General features: G+C 63.0%; 1 protein-coding gene across 1 annotated transcript in view; it reads right to left on the bottom strand.

Annotated features, from left to right (window-relative positions):
- DOK7 (docking protein 7) overlaps positions 1 to 21,951 on the bottom strand; it is a 34,857-nt gene extending 12,906 nt beyond the window's left edge. The window contains exons 1-4 of the mRNA XM_089911452.1: positions 21,241 to 21,951; positions 21,087 to 21,132; positions 10,830 to 11,060; positions 8,577 to 8,777 (exon numbers count right to left, since the gene is read on the bottom strand). Coding sequence (XP_089767578.1) covers positions 8,577 to 8,777; positions 10,830 to 11,060; positions 21,087 to 21,132; positions 21,241 to 21,294 — 532 coding nt within the window. The 5' untranslated portion in view covers positions 21,295 to 21,951. The remainder of the gene's footprint in view (positions 1 to 8,576; positions 8,778 to 10,829; positions 11,061 to 21,086; positions 21,133 to 21,240) is intronic.
- Positions 21,952 to 22,946: the final 995 nt, after the last annotated feature.

The following is a 22,946-nucleotide window of genomic DNA, read 5'->3' as shown; positions in this document are numbered from 1 at the left end:
GGGCCAGTCCCACACGTGGTGAGGCCGCCATGCCCCTGGGCGGCCACCAGGCCCCAAACCGGTGACACGCCTGCTCGAGAGGTGAGAAAGCAGACGCCCAGAGAGGGGCCACGTCCTGGCACCACGGAGCATCTGAGCAGACGCAGAGCCAGGCCCATCCTGGGGGGCCCCCGGGGGCCCCCACGAGGCTCACTGCCCAGAGGGGCTGGGTTGGGGGATGGTCCCTCCCAATCTAGAACTCGAGCCCGGGACCTTGGCCGACGGCGGGCGGGCGGGGAGGAGGCCCCGTCCCGGCCACCCCCGCTCCCCGGGGCCAGGCCTCTAATCCGGAGCTTACAGTCAGCTGGCAGAGGCCTCGGCACAGTCAGTCCCCCGACTATAAAAAACCACATTACAGGGGGAGCGGAGCCGGTGGCATTCCACGGGAGTCTGTGAGCTCCCGAGCCTGAGCCTCACAACCAAGGGACAAGGCCTCCCGGACCCAGCAGCGACCTACCGCTGCCCCGTGGCTCCCCTCCCCACCCCAGGCTTTGGGGACAACAAGCTCCCCAGGTGTGCCCGGCCCACCTGACGCACCTCCCCCGGCGCGGCCGTCCCCCTCCACGACTCCCCGCAGCCACCCGTGACACCCCTTCGCCTGCTGAGACTCTGCTCCGGTGACATGGCTTTTCCTGACCCCTGACGGTTCACCCGGTAATGCTTTCAGGGGACACCTCCTCTGGGGCAGAGCCCCCGACCTTTTACCTCCCGGGTCTGACGCTGTCCCGGCCGCCAGGCCCAGCACCTTGAGGCAGGACCACTTCTGAGTCGTCCGCAGTCCCCTGTGTCTAACCCAGGGCCAGGCGCCCAGGAGACCCCCGTGCTCAGTGTAGATGGAAAGGGGGGCGTGGAGGCAGCCGGGCCCCCTCCCCTCCCCAGGGAAGGGCTCTCCGCATTTCTTGTTTGCTTATCTGTTTTGGGGGAGGGGAGGCAAGCTAGGGCCTAGACCCATTTTGCCACGTTGTACCGGTGTGGTCACTGTCACGACGCCCCCCCCCCCGTGCCTCCTCTCAACCACGTCCGTGAAGGCTCCACCCCGAGGCGGGCTCTCTCCCGGGGTCTGCGCCACAGGAAGTAACCGAGGGACGCTCCTTAGGGTTTGGGGCCGAGGCCTTAGGGGCTGGAGAACCCCACGTTTGCTCTCCTGGAACCAGCCACCCTGTGAGAAACCCGGCTGTCCTGCTGGAGGGCGAGGCCCCGGAGGAGAACTGAGGCGTCCCGGCCAACAGCCAGCACCAGGGCCCCAGGCCGTGCCTGAGGCCACCCACCAAACGCCACTGCCCGAGTGACCCCAGTACGCCATGCAGAGCAGAGAGAGCCCTGAGAGCCCTGCCCAGACCACTGACCCACAGAATCGCAAGCCAGGAAACAGCACTAAGTTTGGGGTGTCTGTCCCCCAGCAATAAATAACACGGGAAATTAACAGAAGGAGGAGAGAGTCCTGCGGAGCGGGACACAGACGCTGTGGATCCTCGGGTGCAGCAAAACTCGCCCGCGTTATGAATCTGTCCAGCCGTGAGAAAGAAAGGCCTTCCTTCAAACGTTCAATGAGCCCAGGTAGATCCCGGCCGAGTCCCATCTGAAGCTAGTCTTTAATCTGCGGCCTCCAGACCTTGGTCACTGGACCCCATTAAGAGCTCAGTCCCCAGCTCCTCAGAGAACAAGCATTCCACCCTTTGCTGACAAAGACCCCACGGTGAAGTCCAGTCGAGGACAGAGTCTGAAGGCGTTGGAGGACTTTCCTGCCGAGAAGGTTCTAGAAAGCTCAAGTCCAGACAGCACGGATTATCAGTCAGGAAGTTGGCACAGCTAACTGAGCCCCTTGGGATATTATTTTGCACAGAGTTTCCTAATAGAGTAAAACATCTGGTAATTAATGTTTCGTTTGTCTCTGCCCTTATCTGGGGAGAAAGAAGCATAGTTCAATGAAATAAGTTCATTCGAAATGAAGTTTTAAATTTCACCTGATCATTTCATACCCACTAGGAGGACTACTACTTAAACAACAAAGAAAAAGAAAACTAAAATGAGACCGAAAACAAGTGCTGGCGAGGGTGCAAGAAACTGGGCCCTTCGTACACTGTTGGTGGGAATGTAAACCGGGGCAGTCGTGTGGAAAACAGGGTGGCAGATCCTCAAAAAATTAAACAGAGAACCTCCATCTGATCCAGCAATTCTACTTCTGGGCACACACCCAAAAGAATTAGAAGTAAGGTCCCGATGAGATATTTGCATACCCGCGTTCATAGCAGCGTCACACACAATAGCTAAAATGCGGAAGCAATCCAAGTGTCCATCGACAGATGGATGGAGAAACAAAATGTGGTCCATCCATACGGTGGAATCTGATTCAGCCTTAAAAAGGAAGGGAATGGTGACACCTGCTACAACGTGGATGAACCCCGAGGACACTGCGCTGAGTGAAGCAAGCCCGTCACAAAAGGACAAATCCTGCATGATGCCATTTATATGAGGTCTCTAGAGTCATCAAACTCAGAGATGGAAAGTAGAATAAAGGGTGCAGGGCTGGGCGGGGAGAGGGGATGGGGAGAGAGTGTTTATTGGGGACAGGGTTCGGGAAGACGGAAAGATTCTGGGGGTGGGGGTGGTGATGGGGGCAGAATCACGTGCATGAATGTGCTCACCGCCACTGAGCTACATGCTAAAAGTGGTTTAAAGAGTACATTTTGTGTTATGTGTATTTTGCCACAGTAAAACAAAAACAAACAAGACCAAAAAAAACAAACAACTCCTCCGGGAAGCAGGCTCTGTCCCATCCTCGAGGGAGCCGTCTCCCCACCCTCTTCAGCCCATCCCATCCCCATCCGGGCAGGAGGCAGCCACGCAGTGCAGGCACCTCACATCCTCACGGCCGCTGCTAAATGCCAGCCGCCTGCCCTGACAACACCGCCTGCACACAGCGGGCATCTCCCACTTGGAGATGTGGGATGAGGCTCGCATGCCATCACGTCCAGATGGTCCCAAGAGGCCACCCTGCAGGTCCCCAAGGACAGGAGGACACGGGGCCTGCTTTTCTGCCTAGGGGGAAACAGACTGAAGCAAAACACCCCAAAAAGGAATCCCCGAGTCTGCTGAGAGCTGAAAAGTGTCTGGTCCTGCCCCACTTAACCCCAGGGCCAGGCGGGCGCTGGGGTGGCTGGCAGCACGGCAGGGCACGCAGTGTGGGGTCAGGTCCCCCCAGGGCCAGACCTTGGCTCCAGCACGCTCAGAGGGACAGGCCAGGGCAACTCACGGACAGCTCCGTGCCTCAGTTTCCCTGCCTGTAAAATGGGGATGTGCACACACCACGTAGGGTTGGTGTGAGGACCCAGAACCCCACGAAGTATGGGGCCCTGCAGGGGGGTCTCTTGGGGTGACTATCACCCCAGCCCCATCTCTCCCTGGCCCTGTGCAATTGAGGCCTCCCTGGACACCCAGGGTGTCACCTCCCTGGACACGCAGAGCGCCCAGAACCATCCCCGTATGCAAATGCCATAGTGGACTACAAAAGGGTGACAGGTTCCGGGCCCAACTCCCACCCCCGGAGCAGAGACTTCAGGGCAGAGGGCTGAAATCAACCACAAACCTGTCAGAAATGTGACAGGGGCCCTAGACCCCAAGGGGAGACTCAAGCTCCAAGTATAAACCCGAACAGGTTCTTGACGGGGCCTCTGCACAGGCTGCAACCCAGCCTGGGACGCCTGCCCCACCACTCAGGTTCACCTCCTGAGGGCCTCCCCAACGCTCCCGGCAAAGCACTGCTCCGCTCAGCCCAGGCCCACCCTGCTGGGACCCTCGCCTGGCCTCGCCCTCCTCCCCACCCACCCCAGGCTGGCCCTCCCTCCCTCCCTCCCCCTCTCACTCACCACCTTAACATTCCTGAACCCACAGGGCCTGCCCACCCACCCAGCTGCCGCCCACAGCAGGACCCTGCCTCAGCGGATCCACATCTCACGCCCACTCACGGCCCCTGCCTCCATCCCGTCTACACCCTGGGGCCACAGTTATCGCCCTCAACACAGATCTGTGGGTGGCACTGTCCTGCTCTAGCACCTTTGATGGCTCCCTGCTACCCTGGGAACACAGTGCAAGCTCTGGTCCAGATTCCTCCTCTTACCTCACCTCTGCCACCCCGCACACACTGTTCCCGTCACCCAGCCGCACTTAATGTATGGCTGGAGCACCTTCTCTCTTCCCCCCAGCCCTCCCTACCTTCGGCGGCTGGGCCAACTCCTATTCACCCCGCAGAGGCCCCACTCAGGTTCACCTCCAGAGGGCCTCCCCAACGCTCCCGGGCTGGGGCCTGTGGCCCTCCCCGGCTCCCCTTGTGCCCCCGAGGATTCTAAACGCTTTGTGTCCTCCCACACAGGCTGAGTCTCCCCAGCCGTGTGCTCCCAGCTCCAACCCCTCACCCAGTGCAGGCCACAGAGAAGCCCCTGAATGCATTCCCTCCTCCCCAAGATTCCTGGGCTTCAAGACCAGGGCTCCAGCAGTTCCAGCGAGACCAGCATTTGGACCACAAAAGAGGCACTTAAGGGCTTCTCAGAGCTGGACAGGCGTGGCAAGACGGTCTCTCCCTAGTTCAGAGCTTCTCCTTTACGCACATATAAAAATCATTTTAAAATGCTCACTGCACCCCAAGGGGCTGACAGGATGGCCTGGACCCCGAGGAGCTAGGGAGAAGGAGAGGGGAAGCAGCCTGCACAGACTTAGGAGCCAGCCTGGGACCCCCGCCCTCCACCACCCGCTGAATTCCTCAGCATCCGAGGACCCCGATCCTGTCCGCAGCCGGCTCACACGGATGTGGAAATGCCCTTGAAGTGCCCTTGACAGGACCTGCCAATGTAAAGGACGGGGACTTCCTCTGGGGCCCCTCCTCCTAGAAACTTCCGTTCCTGCTTAGGCCCTGTCCAAATGCCCCCTGGCCCTCTCCAAAGCCCTCCCCAGGCTCCAGACCGCAGACAGACCCCACTCTCCCGGGCCCACCATTCTCCCTGCCTGCTGAGCCTCTTGCTGGGGAAGGGGCCCTAAACCTCTGTGTCACCCTCACCAGCATGCCCTGCCCCTGCCCTGCAGCCCTAAACACACACAGCGGGCCGTGACCACCCCAGAGAGAGAGAATCGGGCCACGCTGCGGGACCTCAAGCTCCCGGCCACCAAGCCCAACCCCCATCCGAACCATCTGCACAGGCTATCGTCCACGTGGAGGCCACAGAGAGGACACGTCCACCCACGCGGTACCCGGAGCCACACGGAGCCCCCCGCACACCTGCCCGACCCCTCCCCCACACGCTCCAGGGCCCTCTCCTGACATCCTGTCACCCACGCCTCAGGATGGGTGAAGGGGGCCAGGGTCGAGTTACTGCTCTCTGGAGTGGTCTGAGGCTGAGGGCCCAGGGGGTGTGGCCTGGGGGGCCCAGGGTCCAGGCTGGGACCTGCCCCAGGGGAGAAGATGTTGATTCCTTACATCCAAAACCCTCCAGGGCCTTCTGGGGACTCTAACCCACTCTCTGTCCCGGTGCCCACAGACTCATCGAGATCTGGATGCTGGCACCGTCACAGTTCAGGTGACCCCTGTCATGGGCTGAATGAACGGTGGCCCCAAACGATAGGTTCACATCCTGGAGCCGATGACTGTGGCCTTATTTGGAAAAGGGTCTCTGCAGGTGTGCTCAAGTGAAGGCTCTCAGACAGATCATCCCCGAGTGTGGGGTGGCCTTAAATCCAACGACTGGTGTCCTACAGAGACGTCCCGTGATGCCGGAGCAGAGACGGGAGTGACGCAGCCACAAGCCCGGGCACACCTGCCCCCCCCCCCCGGGAGCTGGAACAGGCAGGGAAGACCCTCCCCTGGACCCCCGAGGGAGCCCGGCCCTTCCCCGACTTTGACTTTGAACGAAACGGTGAAGGAACAAATTTGTGTTGTCCTAAGGCCCCGGTTTGTGGTCATTTGCCGCGTGGCCCCAGGACCCTAACTCACACCCTTCCTGGACCTGAACTAGCCACCCTCCTCCCAGGACGGCCCGGGTCCTGAGCGGCCTGGTGCTCTGACCACACGCACAGGGGTGCACCGTCCCTTCCCACCCAGCCCTGCATCGAGTCCGGTAACAGCCTAAAAACTGGCTTACACGAGCAGAGCAGCGGCAAGCTTGTCCCTGGAAGAGAACGGAGCCCAGTGGGACCTGCCGGGGGCAGAGGGTCGGGACAGGCTGGCCTAGCCACCCACCACCGTGTTCGGCCACCGTTGACCGGGTGGGTTTGGCCAGGGGCCTCCAGACAGCCTGGAGGGGAGATGAGGATGCCCAACAGGGACTCTCTCTCGGTCCAGGGTCCCTCAGCGGGAGGGAGAATGTCTGGCCTGCAGCCTGCAGGTCAAGGCGGATCCGCTGGGCCAGCCCGGGTTTGTGGACGGAGCTAACTCGAGGCCTCAGGCGGAAGCAACAAGGTGGCCCTGTCACAGTTCACACTGGGGATCCAGGGAAGGCACAGCGGCTCGAGGTTCAGCTGCTCCGGTGCCTGGAATTGTTGACGATCACAGAAGGAGCCCACCCACACCAAGAGTCGGAATTTTCAACCCTGAGGCCTCAGGGGAGAAATATCTAGAGGGCTCTATTACATTATGTCCGGGCAAATAAAATGGTCTCCAAGGAACCGGTCCTCCTGGCCTGCCCCCGCTCGAGGGCACACGCCAGCACCAACCCCAGGTCTGAACCCCAGTCCTCAAAACAGCCACAAGCCATCCTGTCTGAGACTCAGCACGCAGGGATTCCACAGTTCCAGCCAGGACGCTGGTCTCTCCCCCCGACCCTGCCCGGGGTGCCCCCAGCAGCTCCAGGGCCCCACATGGAGGAGATCTCGGAAGGGAAGGGCCGCCACGTGCCAAGTACGCTGTGACCTGCGGCTCCCGGCCAGCCACGCAAGGGAGGGAAACAAAGCTGGGCCAGGGTCCCCTGCACCACCCGCTGCTGTCACCTCTGATGTACCAAAGATGAGGTGGCCCACGGCTTGTCCAGCAGAAAGGACTCTGGCCAATGTCCCGTGCGCCCTTCCACAACAGCCCAGGCAGGCAGGCCGACAGCTGCGCTCACCCCTCACTCATGCTCAAAAACTCCAGGTGGGAAATGCACAGGCCCAGCCGCGGTCAAGGCCCTTCGGCCGCCGTCTGCGGCCGCCCCACCAGCTCCAGGGCCACTGCGCCAAACTTCCCGCCCCAGAGGTCCACCTTCGCCTCCGCTACATCGCCCCTCCCTGCCTCTCTGCGTCTCCAAGCTTTTAACCTCCCCCAAGCCCAGGACCAGGGAGCATCATACAATTCAGTGGCTACAGACATCTTGCTGCCTTGAGCAGGAACCTGGCCCTCACCTGCTTGTTCACCTGTTTGCTAAGCGCCTTTGAAGCCTACATCTTGTCCCCTCAAAGGCAGGGCCCTGCGGGCTGCCAGGCTGGGCCGGATCAGCCTGTCCCACCTCACACACCCCTTGCGGAATGAGGGGGCCAGATGCCCAGCACGCAGCACAACCGTGTCCTCTGTCCAGAGAAATCCAGGCATGACCAAGGCCCCAGAGCCAGGTGGACCCCCATCCTGGCCATACCGAGCGTGTGCCAGACCCTGCGGTAGGCCCTGGCCATCTGCGTGCTCTCATGAGGCTGCGGGTGGCAGAGAGGGGGGCGGTTAATGCCCCTTTACAGGGGTGGAGAGGTGGAGAGAGGTCGCCCCCAGCTTAGAGCCTCCATCCACCCTGCACACGAGAGAGGGGCCGATGATCCCCCTGACCAGGGTCCCAGGCTGAACGGAGGTGGGGATGCACAGCCCAGCACACTGACCATGGCCCTCGAGGCCGCCCAGCTGGTCAGCAGGAGGCCCTCGGCCAGCCGCAAGCCCGGGGAGGCCACGCAGATAGGCTCGGCCCCGCTGGAGAGGAGGGAAGGGACTTCTCGCTCCCCGCGGTGACAGCAAGTCCACAGTGGCCCCCAACTTGGAGAACAGCAGGCTGGGGGCACTGGAACATCCCCCACTCCCACCACGCCCCTCCCGGCCTCGAGGACAGCTTGCTGGAGCTCGGACACCACCTCAGCCCTCGGGACCCCTGCCTCACTGCTGGGCCCTCGCGTTCGGCCCCCACCTGTGACGTCCAGCCTGGGAGGGCCAAGGGAGCTGGCGGGTCCACTACGGAGTTTCTCAGCACATCCTCAGTAAATGCATCTATTCTTCTTCTTCCCCCTTTTTTTTTTAAAGCCAACCTGAGCCGCTCTGATGCTCTGTGACCTGGGACGTAGGCCCATGAGCTGCCTCCGGGTGGCCCCTGCATGGGCTTCCTGCGGGAGGGGCCCTCCTCTCAGCCTCCAAGCACCCACCCTCCAACAGCAAGAACAGAGACGGCTGAGGGTCTGGGCTCGACGTTAAAAGACATAACCCTGCCGTGTCCCCGAGAGGCCAGCTGCAAGCAGGAGGGTCGGCTCTGAACCACGGTCGGGCCGGGAAGCCGGGAGGTCTGGGGCTGCCCGCGGCCCAGGGTCCCCACGGCCCACATACTTACAGTACCCACACCTGGTCCCTCCTTCAAAGATGAACCCGCTGGGCACGGCCCCATAGCGCCGGAGGTCCGACAGCTTCCACTGCCCCGTGACGGCCGGAGGGACGTCCCTGGCCACGACGAGGATGTCATTGCAGAGGTGCAGGGTGGCGGGTCCGCTCTCCAGCTTGGTGCCTGGAGCCACGGTCACGTGGAACCTGTGCACTAAGGGCGGGGCAGGGGCGAGAGGGCGTCGCTGGGGCAGAGGTGGGGGAGGGGGGCGCAGCATCCCAGGGTCAGCTCAGAGGGCAGGTCTGCCCCACCCCGCCTCCCAGCGCAGCATCCAGCCCCGAGGTGGCTACACTCACCTCTCCCATCCGCAGGGGGCCCCCTCCCCATCCTAACTTGGCCCCGGCGAGCTCCAGTAAAAGCTCACATGTGACTCCTGGTAGGTCCGTGGCCTCAGGACTCCTGTTCACAGCACGTCTTCTGAGAACCCCCGCCAAGGGTAGCTGCTGTGGTCCCATTTCAAAGATGGGGAAACGGAGGCCCAGGAGGCCCAGCCTCCCATTGGTCCGTGGAGAGTCTAAGGTCTGCCTCACAGCCCAGCCTGACCGCAGGGACGCTCAGGAAACCGTGGACCCCCTTCCCTCTCCAGTTAGGGGTTCTCCCTGGCGCCGAGCAGGACAACTTGCTCCCCGAGATCTCATCCACTACCTCGGCTCAGCGCTCTGCCCTGAAGCCCCTCAGAAGGATGGTCTTCTCTCCCCAGATGGCTCCCACCTCAGAAGAGGGTGCACCCCGGAGTAGCCGGGCCCAGGAGTGGACGGCGGCCTACCCACCCGTGCCCACCAGCCTCATCTCCAACCCAGAGGGGCCCAGTCCCAGCCCCACCTCCTCCTCCCTGAGCCCCACCCAAGCCCCTGCAGGAAGCCCTGAGGGCCTGCAGTGCCCGGCCCAAGGAAGCTGGGGGTCAGCGACCCCATCAGTGTCCTGGTGATTTCTGGCAAGGTGCCGAGACAGGGCGCCAGCTGCCTCTGTGCAAGGACCCTGCCTGCCCCGTAGCAGAAAAGGAGCCGTGCCCTGAGCCAGGCTGAACTGGCGGGAACCCCCAACCGCAGAACTTTCTGGAAAGGCGCGCTCTTCCCTTCTGCCACTGCATCCCCTCACTGAGCCATCCACACGTCCCCAGACTAGGGGACTGCTCTGGGGGCGCCCGGAGGTGGGAGGGGCCGCAGCCCGCTAGCCGGGCTGGGCTGGTGTGAGGTGAGCAATGGCCTTACCTGGGCACAAAACAGTGGCCAAGATCACTGACATTTTAGTGATTATTCAAACAACAAAAATTAATGCAAAATGCCCACGGTGAGCGAAACAGCAAATGTGTGAATCGAGACCAGGCTGGCTGTGGCGCTGGGGCAGCTGAGGACGGGAATGTCTGAGGGTGGCTCGGAGCCCAGCTTCACTCTAAATTCTGACACTTTGTTCGTCACGGGCTTTAGGCTTTAATTTTGAATTTTTAAAATATGGTGTTAAAATATCACGGGTTTCGAGATAAATTAGGACGTGGGGATTAAAATATACACACTGCTATATATAGAACGGGTAAACAAGAAGGACCTACTGTATAGCACAGGGAACTCTACTCTTTATTTGTAAGAAATTATCATGGAAAAGAACATGAAAAAGAATATACGTATATGTGTATAAATGGACCACTTTGCTGGACACCTGAAACTAACACAACATTGTAAATTAAGTCTACTTCAATTTTTTTTAATTTTTAAAAAAATATCATGGGTTCTGATGGCTCAGCTGGGGGCCCGCCCGCCTCTGCTCACACAGCCGGGTGGGCAGCGGGGCTGAGAGGTGGGCTGGGTCCCCCCATCTCCCGAGAGCACTCCCCGCACCCCGCTACTCCCCTTGAGGGACACGCGGGGGACGGCGCTCCCGACACCGCGCGGCTCCTGCCGCCCCGGCTCTGGGCTCAGGCGGCCCCGTTAGAAGCCAAGGGTAGCACTTGCGGATCACTCTGCTCAGCCAGCCGCCCGCTGGGGCTAAAAGCTCTAGTTCAGATGAATGGGGTCAAAAGTTAGGGAGCTCAAGAGGGGCCAGCCCCCCAGCCCCCCGCCCCAATTGCGGCCGAGCGGAGGGCGCTCAGCAAGCACTGGGCTCCGTGGCCTGGAGTCGCGTCCTGGCCTCTGCAGCCCGTCGGCGGGGCCCGCGGGACGCTTCAGGACAGAGGCTGGGCCCCCGGAGCCCCGCACCGGTGTCACTCACCCTCACCCAGCGCGTGGCGGATCCGGGCGTCCCAGGCGCACATGGCCTCCCGGCTGTCGAAGCCCAGCATGACGGCCTGCGACAGGCAGACGATGGCCAGCGTGTGGGCCAGGCCCTCGTAGGGCAGGCCGGGCTCTAGGCCGCAGATGTCCTCCAGCGCGAGGCTGCTGCGCTCCCGCATCCCTCGGGCTCGCTCTGACCTGTCCTTGTAGGCCAGCATCAGTAGGCAGTCTGCGGAGGGCGCGGGGGGCCGTCAGGCACGCAGGCCCAGTGCAGCTACCGCCCCGGCCCCGGCACCCGCTCGCCCGAGAGTCTGGGCCCCGGCCACCCTGCACCTCCACCTCGTGTGCAAGTGGGTGACCCCACCCACACGGCCCCGGCCACACAGCGGAAGTGGGTTCAGAACACCCCCTGGCTGGCCTGCCCACCTGACCCTGGCCCCCAGCCAGGGCCTCCAGCCTGCCCCAGACCCTGGGGCCACGGGGGCCACACTCAGGCTGCTGGCAGGACAGCACGGAGCCTGCCCGGAACCTGCCCGGGGACTCAGGCCTCCCGCCTCTGCCCTGCAAGGGTGGCTTCCTGCCATACCCAGAGCCACTTCACCTCCTGGATTTTTCCGTTTCCAGGGTGTGAGCCGGACTCCAGCGCCGGGGAGGGCAGGAGGGCCACTGGGCTTGGGTCCCTCTGCCAGACGCGGCACGAGCCGCCCCCGAGAGCCTGCAGGAGACGCGCCGGAGTCTGTCTCAAGTTCCCATCTCCCTCAACACCCTAATCGCTGTGCTAGTATCCCCGCCACTCCTGGCCGCCTGTGTGGCCCTGGAGAACCGCCCTAGATCAGAGCACGAGTGACCCTCCTAAGCGCGCCCAGCGCGGCCGCCGCCCGGTCTCTGATGAAGGTGAGGGGTCCGGGGCCTAATGTGAACACCTGAACACTGAAGTGCAGGACAGCCCTGAGCCCCGCACGCTCGACGATCAAGCCCCCTCGTCCGGGCAGGAGGGGATGGAGGGGCGGGCGCGGGATGAAGCGATGAACTGCTTCCCCCAGCCCAACCCCCGAACCCTGGAAAAGCAGCCCCACAGACCCAAGTGACAACCAGATCCCGATGAGCTTGACTCAAGACTCATCTTTGCCACCAGCGGAGAACAAGGGTGGTGCTTCCTGCCTGTTTGCCATCAAACCACAGTCACAGCCCCTTCCTTATGAAGGCAGAGGGTGGACAGTCTGTCCCGGCCGTCCATCTCTGCCGCCGGGTGTGAAAGCAGCCCCAGGCAGTACATAGACCAGCCTGGGTGACTGGGCTCCAACACGCCTGTATTTCAAAATCCGGGGATTGTGATGGGGGAGCTCCACTTCCTATCTGACACCCTGTTTGTAGTGTTTGAAATGCTTATGTCAGAAAAAAGCAAAGATGTTCTCATTTTGAGGGAAACAAACAAAACCCCAGAACCCACAAAAACCCATCTGCCCACCCAAGGGTTCCAGCGTGTTCTCTCCCGAGCATGGCTCCCTTAGGAAACTCGTGGCCCGGCCCGGAGAGAAATTAGTCACACACGTGGCATGAAGGGCATGTGTTGTTATGGAAGTGTTCCCTGATGTGTCACAAGAGGCCCAAGAGGTAAAAGCTTGGGGAGGCGGTGAGCACAGAAAGACTCCCAGTAAAAATGTGTGTGGACAAAGGGAAGCCACCGAGGCAGCTAGGGAAGGGACCACGGGCATGAGGACAGCCCTGCCAGCCACACGGGCTGCCCCATCCCCAGACACGCCGACCCCTCCTGCCACTCCTCTCCCCAGGGAAGGCCGGCATCTCTCTCGGTGGCTTTTCTAGGTAGCTGTCTGTCCCCTATTTCCAGTCTCCCCACTCCCCACCCTGGAAGGTGAGCTCTCGAAGGCAGGCCCTCTTCTGCTGGAGCAGTGACAGCCCCATCACCTGGCACAGGTGAGGGTGAGGGCCTTCTGTCACAGGAAACACCATTCACTTTAGTTGTGGCCTTCACAGCAAGGCAGGGCCAGACTGTCACCCCTTTGTTCTAGGAGTTATGCTCCCAGTGATATAGCCAAGAGCAAAGTCCATAACCCTTTCTGTGAAGAGTCACACAGTAACTGTTTTCGGCTACGTGGACCACGCAGTCTCTGTCACAACTACTGAACTGCGAGAGTAGCCACAGACCACACATAAGTGAATGGCTGTGTTCCAATAAAACTTTATAACAGAAACAAGCAGCGGGCCGGATTTGGCTCAGGGCCCTGGTTTGCCGACTCGTGGTCTAGAGCCTCGTTTGCTACGAGCCCCTGTGTCGCCCCATACGTCACGCTCCTCAGACGCCTCCTGCTGCCAAGCAGGTCTTGCCGTCCTGGACGCCTGCACTTGCGAGGCTGGCTTGGGGACCTACATGCAAGAGCCAGCGTGTGTCCCCGAGACCCTTTTCCCTGGGCCGGTGCAATCTTTCTGGATCCTGGCTCTAACTGAAATGCAGCTCACATCCTACTCCTTACAGAGATCTGAGAATCAATGCGTACCCTCGCCCGCCTGCACTGGGGTGAGTGGGGGCCCCCAAAAGACATTTCCACATCCTGACCCCCCCAAATCTGCAAACATGACCTTATTTGGAGAAAGGGTCTTTGCAGATGTGAATAAGGTAAGGATCTCAAAATGAGTCACCCAGGATTATCCGCGTGGCCCTAAATCTAAAGACGAGTGTCTTGGGACTTCCCTGGTGGCGCAGTGGTTAAGAATCCGCCTGCCAATGCAGGGGACACGGGTTTGAGCCCTGGTTCGGGAGGATCCCACATGCCGCGGAGCAACGAAGCCCGTGTGCCACAACTACTGAGCCTGCGCTCTAGAGCCCGTGAGCCACAGCTACTGAGCCCGCGAGCCACAACTACTGTGCCCGCGTGCCACAACTACTGAAGCCCGCGCATCTAGAGCCCATGCTCCGCAACAAGAGAAGCCACCGCAGTGAGAAGCCCGCCAACCACAACGAAGAGTAGCCCCCGCTTGCCGCCACTAGAGAGAAGCCCACACGCAGCAACGAAGACCCAACGCAGCCAAAAATAAATAAATATATTTTAAAAAAACAAAGACGAGTGTCTTTATAAGAGCCAAAAAAGGAAACATGGATGCACAGAGGCGAGGCCACGAGAAACCAAGTCACAGAGTGACGTGCCCACAAGCCCAGGAGGCCTGGAGTCGCCCGAGCCGGAGGAGGTGGGAAGCGCGCTCCCCAGCGCCTTCAGCGGGAGAACGCTACTGGATTTTGGGCTTCCAGCCTCCACAGCACATTTCTGTTGTTTTAAGCCCCCCAGTTTGTGGCAATTCATTACTGCAGCCCCAGGAAGTTAACACACCGTCAGCGTCACTGATTTCATTTTACATATGAACAGAACAGGGTGAGGGTCAGGGCTGTGTGACAGCCCCACCTTCTGCCTGGTGGAAGCTGCCCAGAATCACAGCCGGGCCACGGCTGGCACAGCTGCCATCCAGCCCCTCAGCCGGCACCCTCCAGCACCCCCGCACTGGGCTCCTTTAGCTGAGGCGGAGCTCCGCTCCTGGGAGGGGCGTGGGTGGGGCCCTTTGATGGGCAGCTGCTCCACCCCCTTCCCTCCCCATCACTTCGGGCCGCGAATTGATCCTATTTTTAAAACCTATTCTGTGAGGAGCGCTGTTTAGTGGAAAGCTTTTCAGTACCAGGCACCGGAGAAACAGAAATTCTCGGGTCTGGGCCTGAGACAAAGCAGCTCGTGTCCAGGAGACACAGCACCAGTGCCCCCAGGGAGCAGTGATACCACCAGCCCTTCCCGCAGACGCGCCACACGAAGGGACACGGGAGCCTGCACCGACTGGCCAGCTCCACAGGGGACCCTCGCTGGGAGCACCCAGGGCTGCGCCCCTCGCAAGAAGCCCAGTGAGGCTGGTCACTCGGCGAGGTGTCCCGGTCAGCTGCCGAGGAAGCTCACTGGCCTTCCCACCCCGCGCTCCGGGCCACCCACTCACGTGGCCGCTTTCTCTCCACGCCGGGCCGCGAGGGCCTGAGGACCCCGCTCACGGCAGCACCCAACCAGCTGAAGCGCGGAGCTGCAGGGGCACAACCAGGCTGCAACCTAGCCCTGGGCGCCCGGACTCCAGGGGCAGGAGATGAAGCCGCCACAGGGCCTGGGCGGCTCGCTGCCGGGGCAGCTCTCGGCCAGGGGTGGAGGGGGCTGGGGTCATTGCGTGCTCACACACATGTGCTTACACATGCATACCTGCACGCTTGCACATACACACGCACACACTCCACCACTGTGCATGGGCGCCACAGTGGGGACCAGCTGACCCAGTTCACGTCCCACATCCGTGTTTGGGAACCCGTCCCTCAGCTCTTAGAGCCTCTATTTTCCATCTGAGCAACGGACGCCACTCACCCTGCGGAGCCAAGGCACCAGCACAGCCCCAGCCTGGCACACAGAGGCCCTCGGTGAATGCCACACGCCAGCAAGCACAGAGCGGGATGAGCAGGGGCCTCAGCCTGGGGCCTGGGACCTTCCCCATCACCATGACACCCAGGGGAGCGTGCCAGCCTCTGGGGTCAGCCCACCCCTGCCCTCTTCTGCCCATAGTGGGCCCTGCTAACCACAAGGGCCACTGAAAGACCCCCAGTGGGGCCCCTCGGAGCCCACCCCACCTCCTTTTCCGTCCCTCAGCAGGGCAGCCTCCCCCATAGCCCTCAGCACAGTTCATTCTGCTCACGAGCAGCCCGGGGACCCAGGGAACACAGCCCGGCTTCTGCGGAGCTGAAACCCAAGAGGGGAGACGGTCAAACGCTGAAAAAGGTCGATAAAGAAGAAAACTCTGAGGAAGAGCTGTTCAGGGGACCGGCATGTGATGGCAGGGGTGGACGGCATGTGGGGGTGGACGGCATTTGATGGCAGCGGCCGTCATGGGGCCTGAGCACGGGGGTCAGAGCCTCTCCCAAAGGGACAACGGATTCCCAAGGGATATAAGGCGCCAGCCCGGCAGCACCTCAGGGAACAGCACTGTGCTAGAGGGAACAGCCAGTGCAGAAGCCCAGAGGCAGGGACCCCATGGGCAGGGCTGGCATGAAGGGAGGGGAAGAGTGGTCCAAGGTGTAGGCGGGCTCCAGCCAGGTGGGCCTGCTGAGCCAGGCCAAGGCCACATCCCAGCACACCAGGGGCCCCGAGAGCTGTGAGCAAAGAGGGCCCAGCCTGGCTGCGTGTGGCGAAGGGACACAGGGTGACAGCAAAGCTCCAGGCCCCTGCAGCTGTCCAGGCCAGAGAAGCTGCTGGCCTAGGCCGAGCAGAGGAAAGGGGGCCCAAAGCTAGGCTCTGCAGTAACCATGGTGACAGCGGGAGGGGCCTTCCCTCTGCGGAGGCAGCGCTAACTCATGGGACCTCTTGGTGGGTGGATGATGGGGTGAGGGGAAGGAAGAGGAGGGCGATGCTGGATTGGGGAGGGGGGCACCTGGGGAGGGGGTGCGGGGCCGGGGGCAGGGGGCGGGGTTGAGGTTCAGTCCCGGACACGTGAGCCTGAGAGGCCCATCAGACGCCAGGCGGCGTGCACACAGGCAGCTGGACACACGCGTCTGAAGATGTAAAAATAACCATGGAGTCAGTCATGGGCACACAGAGGCGTTTACAGCCCGGGGCCGAGAGCCTGGGGAGGGCGGGTGGCCGGGAAGACGCAAACCTCCGGGCCTTGTGGGGGGCAGGGGGAGCTGGGAGAGGAGACAGAGGTTGACGCCCACCCACGGGACACAGCCGGAGGAGCGGCTGTTGGCTTTAGCCCTCAGAGGTCACAGTGACCTTGGGCAGCGCCTTCAGCAGAGCAGCTGGGCAGCGGGCTAGGGGCAGCCGAGCACTGGGGATGGGGGCTGCTGACTGGGCCGCCAGCCGGAGCCTGAGGCTGAAGCCCAGAGGGCTCCCTCTGACCCACTGGTCCAGGCCTGTTCCCGATCCAGTTCCGGGGGAAGCACGTTCACCGTGTACGCAGGGCGCAAGGGGGCTTCACGGGCTCCCACAGGCAGGCTACCCCGACCTCGCCGGCAGCAGCGGGAACGGACGGTGCCCCAGGCCCAATGCACGCCCACCACCCGTCCACCCTCCGCAGGGACCGGCTAGGACTCGTCCAGGGCACACAGTTGGTCCGAGCAGAGGCGAGACCTGAGCCCAGGTGCTCCGATTCCCGGTCCGGAACCAGGGGCTGCAGGAAGCCCTGGCCCCCTTCTCGAGGTCTCCGTGGGGACGGAATGGCTGGCCACCACCCACACCCTGTCCTTGAGTGCCTGCCCAGCCCAGGACTGAGGAGTCACGCCCATTCCTGGGGGACACGGCAGATCCAAGGCCAGAAGGTGGGACCGGAGAAGGGACCCTCCCCACCATCACCACCTGGGACGCCCAACCTCTCGGAATGCGCCCAGCTCAGTTAGCAGAGCTGCCACTGCACAGGAGAGGCACGGGTACAGGCCAGTGGGACAGCTCAGGCGGCTTAAGGGGCAGGTGTCCCGAGGCCGCGGTTCCTGGGCAAGTTTGCAGGGCCAGATGTTGCCGAGAGTGGCTGGGCTCACGGCACCTCACCTGGCAGGCCCCAGCCCCCGCCAGGCTGCCTGTGAGGGGTGACGCTGAGTCAGGGACCCTGCCCTCCGGGAACTCAGCACCTGTCTCAGGGCAGGGATAGGAAGGGGGTACTGAACTAATACCTCACCTTCAGTGGCAGGAGCAGGTGCTGACCTCCCAGCCGGCCAAGGGGCTGCGGGCAGGAGGCGGCACCCAGTCATTTGTGGGCCAGACCCCTTGGGTCAGCAAGTCTCAGCCCCTGTGCCTATAATGACCCCCCAAAGGCCCTGCCAACTCCAGGAGTCAGGGTCCCTCCCGGGGGCTTTTCTGGGCTGAATAAAGCCCCAGCAGCTTGCACAGGAATTGGTGAAGCCCTCGGAGCTCTGAGGGCCCTCGGAGCGGAGGGCAGGGGAGCTGCCCTGGCTGCTCAGGAACCCTCTGGGTGCCGCACCCGTGGGTGGGCCGCCCCCTCCACAGGGCAGCCACACGAGAGACACCCCTCCCGCCATCCTAAGCCTCAACCCGGGGGGGAAGAGAGGGGCTGCCCAGGGCCACCGGGGGGCGCCCAGACCACCCTCCTCTCAAGGGAAAGGATCCAGGCATGAATTCTCTGGCCAGGACAGAGGTCGAGACCCCGAGGAGCACAATCCCGCTGAAGTATTACTGCCTTTTATAACGATTGTTACTTCTGTCAATAAGAGGTTTTCCCTTTCATCACTTTAAGTGAGGACACGGGGGCGGGGGCAGGGGGACGCTGGGACGAAGTGAGAGAGTGGCGTGGACATATATACACTACCGAATGTAAAACAGACAGCTAGTGGGACGCAGCCCCACAGCACAGGGAGACCAGCTCGGTGCTCTGTGACCACCTAGAGGGGTGGGATAGGGAGGGGGGGAGGGAGACGCAAGAGGGAGGGGATATGGGGATATACGTATAGGTATAGCTGATTCACTTTGCTGTACAGCAGAAACTAACCCAGTATTGTGAAGCAATTACACTCCAATAAAAATCTATTAAAAAAAAAAAAATCAGGGCTTCCCTGGTGGCGCAGTGGTTGGGAGTCCGCCTGCCGATGCAGGGGACGCGGGTTCGTGCCCCGGTCCGGGAGGATCCCACATGCCGCGGAGCGGCTGGGCCCGTGAGCCATGGCCGCTGAGCCTGCGCGTCTGGAGCCTGTGCTCCGCAACGGGAGAGGCCACAGCGGTGACAGACCCGCGTACTGCAAAAAAAAAAAAAATCAGAGCTTTTCCTTCCTTCCACTAACTAAACTTTATTGTAAGAAGAACAAGTGGTCCTGGTTAAGAAAAGCAAAAACAGGAGAAAAGACCCAAAGCGGAGAGGGGCCCTCCTACCCCCGCCCGCCTGCAGCCCTTGATTCCCTCCTAACCTCTCCTCGTGGGCCCTCCTAGGAAGGAAATACTTTTCAAAAACAAGAGCCCTGGGTTTCCATGACGAGAAGGCAGGGCGGCCCCTCCTCTCTCCTTCCCAGGCTCCCCCTTGGCTGCAGCCAGGATCTGGGGAGTCTTAGCTGTGGGGACCCCAAGTACGAGGACCTGCCCCCAACACCCAAGGCCACCTGAGGGAGCTGGTCTTCAGGATAAGGGGGGCCAGGCGGCTGCACCCCTCACAGCCAGGCCCCCCAACACACTAGAGAGGGGCCAGCTCATCAGCTAGGGGCCAGGGAGGGGAGAGCGAGGAGGGTCCGGAGCCTCTGACCCGTGGGGAACCATGGCCACTGGCACTGATCGGGAGGGAGAGAGGCGAAGGGCTGGCGAGAGCCGGGCAGTGGCCCTGCGGGGTCTGCTTGGCAACTCCGCCTCAGGCCAAGCACCCGCAAGAGGATGACCGCAGCCCTCGTGCAGTGTGAGGATAAAGGGGGCGCTGCTAAGATAACCGGCATCGACAGCGGGGGTTCTGAGACCCTGGGGACCAGGACGTGAGATGCAGGGCTCAGAGTGGACAGCAGCCCAGAGGGGCCGCGTGTACCTTCCACCACCCCTAATCCCCTCCCCGCCCCCAGTCCCCGGCCGAGTCCTGCCCGAGCGCCTTCCCCCTCTTCTCCGCGACTCCCCTCCAGTCCAGCCCTGGCGCCTCAGCAGAGGAGGCTCTTCCCCGACGCCCCCGCTCTCTACCGCTGGGCTGCACGTGGTGAGACCCAGGAAAGGCCCGATGACCACAAGCCCACTTACAGGCTCAGAGTCTACGGTGTTGAGGACCCACTGCAGACTCCCCTACAGTGCACGAGGGCCCCCTCCACAGGTGTCCTCCAGGGCCGGCCAGAGCTCACCTCTCAACTAGCGCTCTCGGATACTGGCATAAAATCCACCACCAGGGGCTGCAGATCACTATGCCCCCTACCAAGAGGGACAAGGCCCACCCCGGGACTGCTCTTCGGGTGGGCCACCTGTCCCAGAGGCCGCACAGGCCCTGGCTCACCACCGTCCCGGCAAGCAACCCCCAACCAGCAGCCAGCCCCTGCCTCGGGCCATAGCCTCCTGGATCAGCAGGGCCTTCACCCCCGCCTCTGCCACCCTCAGGGGCCGGTGCCTCCATTCCCTGCCGGCTGGGGCCCCCCTCTCCCCAGCTCTGACCCTCCCCCACCCCTACCAGGCGTCCCTGAGCTCCCCAGGACTAGGATCCCACAGCTCCAGATGCAGGGGCTGGGCATGAAAGACTGATCGGCTGAACGAAGGGTGCACGGCGCCCAGGCCCCCTTGGAGGGGAAGCTGAGGCCCAGGCAGGAGGTGAGTGTGTCCGCGGCCGAAAGCAGACCCTTCTACCGCAACCACGAGGCTCCCAGAGCCAGCTCAGCAGAAGGGATGGAGGAAGGGACCCGGGAGGGGCACAGGGAGGGGGCCCTCCACACCCTGCCTGGGAAATGGCAGACACCCCAGGCATCCCGGAAGACTCTCGGGCAGCCTGGCACGTGTGAGGCAGCGTGCGCTCACACCCCCAGCATCCCACACAGACCCCCGGGAGCCTGGGCCGGCTCCAAGGCACCTGTCTCCGGAAACAGCTGCAGCTGCACAGCTCAGAGCCTCCGGCCGCTGAGCTGGAGATGCCCGGCTCCAGGGCTCCCAGCCGGCTCCTCCCGGCTGGGGTGCCGGCTCCGCTCAGGGGGCTGGGAGGGGGCCGTCCTCTCATCCCGGGACGGATCCCACACACAAGGTAGATTTCACTCTTCTCCGTTCCTACCTGGCGGCCCAGCCTCGGCTCCACCTGGGGAGGGTGGAAGGGCCACCTGGGGTCAGCGCTGCCCGGAACACCCATTCGCGTTTGGATTCAAAGACACGACTCAATCCCCAACTGAGGCAGAACTTTCTGGGATGCTCCCTGCCGCGTGATGGGGGAGGGGGCCCGGACAGGCTCCTGCCCTTTCGCCCCTCGGGCCTCCACCGGCTCCCGCAGGCCCCTCCGAGCCTCAATCCGCCCTTCTGCCAAGGGGGTCCCCGCCCCGGGCCTGGAGTCTGAGATGACGGCTCCCGGGCCCGGTGCGGTCGCGGAAGGGTCCCGCGTCCCGGCGTCCACGGCAGGCGCAGGCCGAGGCGAGGCCGGAGCGCTCTCCGGTTACAGTCCTCGGCCCCGGCGCCGCCGGCTATTTCGGGCGAGCTGGCCGCGCTCCGGGCCAGCCGGGCGCAGGAGGCCGCCGCCGCCCGCCCCGCGCCCCGCGCCCCGCGCCCCGTGCCCGCGCCCCGCGCCCGCTCACCTGCCACCGGCGACGGCTTGCGCAGCACCAGCCACCTACTCTTCCACTGCGGGGACAGAGGGAGCGTGAGCGCCAGCCCCGCGCCCCGCGCCCGCCGCCCGCCCCGAGCCCCGCGCCCCGCGCCCCGCGCCCCGCGCCCGCCGCGCGCCCCGACCTTCTTGCCGTCCCGCAGCTTGACGTGGCCCTCCACCAGCGCCGCCTCGGTCATCTTCTGTCATGGTTCCCGCGCGCCCGCCGCGCCTCTGCCCGCCGCCCCGCGGCCGCCCAGCCCAGGGTCACTTTCAAAATAGCTCCGGGAGGGCCCTGCGCCGGCCGGCGGGGCGGGCGGGGCGGCGCGCGGGCGGGGCGAGGTGCGCGCCCAGCCGGCCCTGCCCTACCCGCGCCCCGCCCCGGCGCTGCGCCCCGCGGCACCTGAGGCCACCTGAGCGCCCTCCGGAGCCAGGCACATTGCGGGGCTCGGCCGCTGGCGCTCCGGCACTGCTCACCCCGGGGCGGGGGGCGGGGGGAGCGGGCTCCCCTCCAAAAGCAAAGGAAACGCCCGACGGGAAGGGGGCGTCCGCGCGTCCAAGCGCTTGGCCCAATTTTAAAGTGCGCCTCAACGGAGCTGGCTTCGCCCTCTGGCACCTGTCCCTCCCACCACCCCGAGCTGTCACCAGACACCGCTGACCACAGAATGACCGTGGGTCGACCCTGGCCGAGACATTGCCCTGCCCCCCAGCCCTCCAAGCCCCCTCTCTGCTCCCCCCAGACCACCCCCACTCCCCAGGCAGGGTGATGGAGGGGGGTTCATTCACGTCCCCTGGCAGCAGGAATCCCAGGGCAGGTTGCTGCCCAGTAGTGAGTGGGACCACAGTGCCGCGGTCTCCATGTCTGGTTCCCCCTTCCCCCGCCCCCGCCCTGGGGTTGAGAGCTATCCCTCCGGGCAAGGATGGCACAGAGGTTCTCTGCTGCTCTATGAAGGCCCCCGAGAGTCCCCTTTGCAGTGGGGGAACTCTGACCTTCCGGATTTCCCCTCCTCCACCCTGTAGCTCCAGTCCAGCTGCCTGCTGTTCTTTGGGAACCCAGGTGGTTGAGGGACCTGGCAGGTCGACATCTCAGACTTCAGCCCCCATCTATCGCTAAGACAACCTCTGACATTCACCCCTTCAGGAGCAACCAACAAGGCGAGGGGCCAGTGGCAGAGATGGGGCAGCTCCCTAGAAGAGCTAGGAGAAGCAATGTACCCTACTCGAGGTCCCACCCTAAGGGAGCTGATATCCCGCCGGGAGGAGAGGGGAGGGCTCAGTGGTGTCCTGTTACCCTGAAATCTGCCTGGGTGGGAACAAGTGTGTGCATCTTCATCCCATCCAGGTCTTGCCTCTCACGGAGGAGGAACTAACGCTCAGAGCTGCGGGCGCCTCCAGGACTGACCCACGTTGGCTGAGCCCCAAGCGGGGCACAGGATCCGTGGGGGCAGGCAGAGCCCTGGGCTGGAGTCCCAGCTCAGCAGCCACCATGCTGGGCACATAGAGGGCCATGTCCTTCCTCTCTGGGCACCCACTCCCCCTTCTCACTGTCTCTGGGGAGCTGAGAAGGCAGGTCCCTGGTGGGCACCACCCTCATTCAGATGCCCTGGGGATGTCCTGCCAGGGCGTAATGCAGAGCAGCGTCACGCCAGGCCCAGGAAGCAGCTCTGTGTCTCCTGTGTCCCCTCCTCCAGCACCACCTCCAGCGGCACCTGTGCAGCCACCAGCCGCCTTCTGCAGAGCAGTTGCCCGACTACAGAGCCCCATTCACGCTCCCCACACATCTCAGGCCCCCAGGAGCTGGCCCAGGACAGCCGGTGTGGAGTCCGGTGGCGCTGGGGGCTGTGGCCACCAA

The sequence above is a fragment of the Delphinapterus leucas genome, chromosome 5 (assembly GCF_059928025.1).
Source record: "Delphinapterus leucas isolate spDelLeu-1000000601 "Yukka" chromosome 5, BTC_Dleu_Yukka2, whole genome shotgun sequence".
In the NCBI taxonomy this organism is placed as follows: Eukaryota; Metazoa; Chordata; class Mammalia; order Artiodactyla; family Monodontidae; genus Delphinapterus; species Delphinapterus leucas.
The sequence above is the reverse complement of the archived record's forward strand: the minus strand, read 5'-3'. Positions and strand labels throughout refer to the sequence as shown.